Raw genomic sequence first — 5,570 nt, forward strand, 5'->3', positions numbered from 1 at the left:
AAGCCATTACTGTCTCAGGACTAAGATGTCCTCATCCAGATCATAGATGCAGAGATCATGCCATATGCTGCTCTCTGCTGCCTCTACCAGCCACCATCGGTCCCGGTACATTCCCTCCAGCCTCTGGCACAGTCAAGGCTGCACAGGGTCCAGGAGATGCTGCTGTTGTTGGAAAGGTGCTGCCCAGACCTCAGGCAGGGGGACACCCATGGGCTCTGTCCCCTGTGGAGAAGATGGAAGGGACACCACAGGGTGATAGGGGCAGTTCTCACCCAGGCAGGAAAGAGTTTTCCCTGCCTGAGTGGTCTCTGGCAACTCTCTAGGGAAGCTGATGGCAAACTGTACATAGGCCCATTTACCCTGCTGAGAAAACCTGAAAGTCTCTATTGGTCTTCTACAGAGCAGGCACTCTGGGTTTCTCTGCACGAGCTGAAAGCATTCAGTTGTACTTTGCTTGCTTTGTAACTGGGGGATTGAAAAAAAGACCACAGAAATTTCTCCTACCAATAGAAAATACATATAATAGTATTATAAAGACTCTCTGTCGGTATTCATGTTTGGTTTCATATATGACTTTATTAAATCTGTATTTCAGAATGAGTGTTGTCTAGCAGGCTTTCAATTCAGTTACAGCAATTGTTTCTCAGCAGACTAATTTTACTGTAAGACTAGACAAGGAAAGTAATGACTTAGGAAAATGGGTTTTCCACATACATGTGCAGTACTCTCATGGCCGGTTTCCTTGTGAGAAGGTCTGGAATGGCTCCACCTTTGTTGAGTGAGCCCATGAGAAACTTGATATTTCTTTACAAGAAATTCCAGCAAGAACTGAAGTTCACGAGATTTTTCAAAACTCCATTGTGCAGCAAAAAATCAGGAAAGCAGAGCCAGTTCCCTTCGAGAACTTTAGGTCATCAGAGGCTGATAGATGGCTAAACTGAGACTCTGGGACGCTTGACTTCTGAAACACCGCTCCAAGGTATTACATACTTCTGGGAACAACAGCTCCAGGATAGATCCATGCGGTAGATGGATTCCTCAAAATTAGGATCAGGTGTCCAGGGGACTCTGGAGTCTGACTCCAGAGAGATCATGATCAAAAGTCACACTTTGAAACACAGCTCCCACCTGTTTCAAAATAAAAAAAACATCTTCCATAGGTGTGCAGAGGAGGAGAAGGGGAGGAAATGTGCATGAACACTCTGAGAGGAGGGAAAAAACATTCAAAAACTATTCATCCTTGCCCATTCTTCCACCTCAGTGGACTCCTTGCTGATCAATAATTAGTGTAATGTAACAAAATGATCAGCCACTGTATTAGAGTGGGTATGGGGCACATTGTCACTTGTTACTAATACAGGAATATAATTATATATTAATATATAAATACTATATTATAATAGATTGATTAATTAATTATGTTTAATTAATTAATCAAACAAATATTTGTTAAAGTAATTTTATTATAATAATTATAATATTATTTCAATTTATAATAATGATATAATTTATGTATACAAATGATATATAATGAAACTTACAGCTAGTTTGAGAAGTAAATATTTAATTTAACTAACTAATTAAATAGAACATTTGCTAGTTGTATATATTTAAATATTATTAATATATTGTTTGAAGTGGATTCTGTCCAAGCACACAGTATGTGCCATTTCTAATTAGTAATTAAAGTTGCAAGAACTGAGAACTGTATCCAAACCCTGTTTTCTTCATACAGCTTTTTGGTTCTTGGTCCAAACTACCTTTTAACAAGCTAGGTTGCATCTGGGACCAAATTTTCAAATGGGCTTGTGTTTCAGTATATCAAGCTCTCCCAGCTACTGAGAGGCTTGGACATTTATACATTTTCTCAGATCCTTGGTGCTGAGGCACTCTCCCAGTGGCGACCTCACCAGGCACCTTCTGGAAACCAGACCTGGGAAACTGAGGCAGCTTCTGGAAGGTGCCATGGACATTGGCCCCAGGTTTCACCACTTCATCTGAAGTGATGACAAGGGTCCCTCAGGTCTGCAGGGCTCAGGCAGGTCCCTGCCTTGGCCTCTTGTTGCTCTGGGGAGGATCCTGAGGACCCTGGGAGCCAGGGGCCCTCCTCTTTCGGGTATGCCCAGGGCCCTGTGGCCAAGCTGGCCCTGCCCTGGCCGGGAGTGGGGGGCTGAGGCTGCAGCCCTGGGAAGAAGGACCTGCCACTGCCTCTGCCTGCCCTGGCTCCTCCTGGGGCTAGTCCTGCTCTGCAGGAACAGGTATAGATGGGGGCAAGCTGTGACTCTCATGGAGGGCAGCCTCTGATATACTAAGCTTCCTTCTCCACATTAGAGTCTGTGGTGCCACTGACAGAAATCCCCTCATGGAAGCTGTTGGACCTGGAGCTGCTGGAGCTGATACTGGCCTCAGGCCTACCTGTTTCCTCTCCATCAGTGTGGGAGTGCAGAAGCCTCTGAGCCTCCTCGCTGCACTGGCTCACAATAACATTGATAAGCTCACGAACCAGTGGTGCTGCATGTCCTCTGAGGTGGTTCTGCAGCCTAAGGATCAAGGTCTCCTCATGTAGACCATAGACACAGAGATCAGACAGGATTCTGCTCTCAGCAACCTGTACTGGCAACCACCAGTTGCAGTAAATTTCCTCAAGCCTCTGGCGTAGCCAGGGCAGCACAGGGTCCAGGAGATGCTGTTGTCGCTGGAAAAGTTCTGCCCACACTTCGGGCAGAATGCCACCCATGGGCTCTGGCCCTGCAGCCCCCTGCTCAGGTGGGGACACTGTCCCCTGCGAAGAAGATGAAGGGGATGCCCCAGGATATTGGGGACCTCTTTTCCCCACTGTAGGAGTCTCTGGTGACTCTCCAGAAGCTCGTCTTGCCTGGCTGCTGGCCTGTGGTGACTCTCCAGGATGCGTGATGACAAACAGAAGAGAGTCCCATCTGCCCTGCTCAGAAAACCTGACAGCATCTATCGGTGTTCTGCAGAGTGGGCACGATGGATTTCTCTGTGCCCACTGCAGGATGCAGCTCAGGCAGAACTGGTGGCGACAGGGCAGAACAGAAGCCCTGCTCCTCCGAGTGTCCTGGCAGATGGGGCAGGTCCAGGCTGTCTCCATGGCCATTTTTGTGCTCTGCAGCACACTGGGAAGAGCTGAGGACCAGGAGATGCTCCCTGTTGTTGGCGTCACACAGAGTAGGAGAGAACTGTGTGACTGTGTGACAGCCCTCCTGACTATCCCAGCAAGGGGAAAAAGAAATGCCCAGCTCTCTCAAGAAGGACACCCTCCTGGTTCCCTGAATCCAATCATCTGCCCCACCCCAGGGGGGTGTTTTCCCTTTACAGCTACTGAAGGTAGCCGACCTTCACTGCTACCTATAGCACCAGGCTGCCTGAACCAAGCAGGGCTGGGAAAACACTGCTGATAGCTCTGCGATGGCAGCTGCCAAAGGCAGCTCCCAACACACCACCCAGCACTTGAAGAAGTCTGACTAGATGCTCCAGACCTCGCACTCTCGCTCAGCAGGAGTCAAGGCTAGAAACAGATTGGCTCAGGCTCTGCCAGAGCCCAGATATAATCAGAAAGAGATGTGATGTTACAATCCATCCCCCAGTGATGTCACAATCTGCTGCTTAGTAGGTCACCCTCCACCACTGAGTAATGTCACCATGGAATATTCCCCTCTGCAGGTGCACAGTGCCAGAAATAAAAAAAGGGAAATACCATTTCTTGTTTTCAGCTTCCTGATTTCCATGTTACTCTCCCTCAGCCATCTGCCTCATGTGGCCTTGGTCACCTTGCTAAGGTCTCCTCTGAGCAGGATCATGGTGGGACCAGTCAGCATGGACTGCCTGCAGCTGGATATTGCCTCCTCTCCTCATTGCCTTTCCCTGTGCAAAGCCAGGATTTGGAACACCTGGGTGGTCGGTGGCCAGCCCTGGATGAGAGTCTCCTACCCCTGTGCATCTTGTTCCTGCTGCAGGGAGAAGCAGAAAGGGGTGTTTTTGTTCAACCTCATCCACTCCCACTGGCACTTGCCCACAGTGCCAGGTCCTTCTCTGCTTGCCAAGTCTCCATGCTTCTCGAAGCCAGTGTGTTGATGCTCCTCAAAAGCACCAGCGATGGATCCTGACCCCACATCCACAGAAAGGAGCTGGAGTTGCTGCCCTCCTTGGAGTCTTGTGTAAGGGCCACAGGCACCCTGCTCACAATTCCGGAGAGCCCAGGATCCATGAGAACAAACTGGTTTTGTCTTCTCATCTTCTCACATATCAAGCCTGAATTTCTTTATTGACCTTGAAGGAACCCTAGAAGCTCTCATTCTAAGACAGTTCAGATAAACTGGGCTTGAATGCCTTAACTGTGAAGATGTTTCCAGAAATACAGGAAATACAGGAGCCTTGAGAGCAGGGGGAAGAATCCAGAGCAGCAGCCATTGTCTTTTTGGACTTCCCCCAAATGAAATCTGATTTCCTTTTATGACAAAGTAACCCACCTAGTTTATCAAGGGAAGCCAGTAGACGTAATATTTTTGGTTTTCAGATATTGTCACTTGTAGTGTCCTTCTGGACAAAATGTCCAGCACACAGCTGGATAAACACATCATGGGGTGGGTGAGCAATTGGCTCACAGGTCAATCACAGAGGGTAATAAAAGGGGTGACATCTGGCAGCTGGTCACTTGTGGGGTTCTGCAGGGCTCCATCCTCGACCCAGTGCTCTTCAACATCTTTGTAAATTGCTTGGATGCAGGACTGAAAGGGATGCTGAGCAAGTTTGCAGATGACACAAAACTGGGAGGAGTTGTTGACTCCTTTGAAGGCAGGGAGGCCCTGCAGAGAGACCTCCACCAACCTGGGACAAGACAACCCTGGATGTTTGTACAGACTGGGAAATGAGAGGCTAGAAAGCAGTGCCATGGAAAGGGACCTATGGGTCCTGTTTGATGGCAAGTTGAATATGAGTCAGCAGTGCCCTGGCAGCCAGGAGGGCTTATGAATACTTGACAGAAAAAGTGACTTCCCAGCCTTTTAAAGACAAAACCTTTTCTTATCAAGATTTTGCTTTTTCTCTTTGGAGTGGGGAGGGGAAGCTTCTCTTTCCTTCTTTCTATTTTTCTTTTTTTTTTTTTTTTTTTTTTTTTTGGAGGGGGGTTGTTGGTTTTTTTTGTGTTGTTGTTTTTTTTTTTTAATGAAATTTACATATGAATTTATAGAAAACAAGTGAGAAGGATCCATTTCATCATCAATGCTGGGAGCCAGCTCCAGAGGGTATGTGTATGTGTGAAATTTAAGAGCTCCTTCTGATGACTCTGGAGAGCAAACCTATGACTAGTCCATACGTGCGCCCCTATCATTTTATTTCTGAGCATTTCTTTCAAAATTCATTCTTTTAAAACTGATACTTAGACCTAAGTTAGGTTCCTTGGGCAGTGGGCTGCAAGGAAGCTTTTCTTTCTGCCACAGGTGTCAGCACTCCTCCTGCCCCACCCTCTTGCCCTGCAGCATCATGGAACCTCTGGAACCCGTGTGCCAGGACACTGCCCAACTGCCCAACAGCCCAAAACTGCCCAACGG

General features: G+C 47.6%; 1 protein-coding gene across 1 annotated transcript; it reads right to left on the bottom strand.

Annotated features, from left to right (window-relative positions):
• Positions 1-566: 566 nt before the first annotated feature.
• On the bottom strand, positions 567-3,548 carry LOC108641951 (uncharacterized RING finger protein C16G5.03-like). The gene is made up of 2 exons (XM_018085911.2): positions 2,416-3,548; positions 567-1,128 (listed from the first exon to the last, which is right to left on the bottom strand). The coding sequence occupies exons 1-2, from the start codon at positions 3,116-3,118 to the stop codon at positions 1,097-1,099; spliced, it is 735 nt and encodes a 244-aa protein (XP_017941400.1). The 5' UTR covers positions 3,119-3,548; the 3' UTR covers positions 567-1,096.
• Between the last annotated feature and the right edge of the window lie 2,022 nt (positions 3,549-5,570).

This window comes from Manacus vitellinus, unplaced genomic scaffold, assembly GCF_001715985.3.
Source record: "Manacus vitellinus isolate BGI_N305 unplaced genomic scaffold, ASM171598v3 scaffold_9_pilon, whole genome shotgun sequence".
In the NCBI taxonomy this organism is placed as follows: Eukaryota; Metazoa; Chordata; class Aves; order Passeriformes; family Pipridae; genus Manacus; species Manacus vitellinus.

Coding starts and splice junctions, on each gene's coding strand:
- LOC108641951 (XM_018085911.2), bottom strand. CDS start 3,118: ATGGCCATGGAGACAGCCTGGACCTGCCCCATCTGCCAGGACACTCGG. Junction 1,129..2,415: donor CACTGATGGAGAGGAAACAG/GTAGGCCTGAGG, acceptor ATTTTGAAACAG/GTGGGAGCTGTGTTTCAAAG.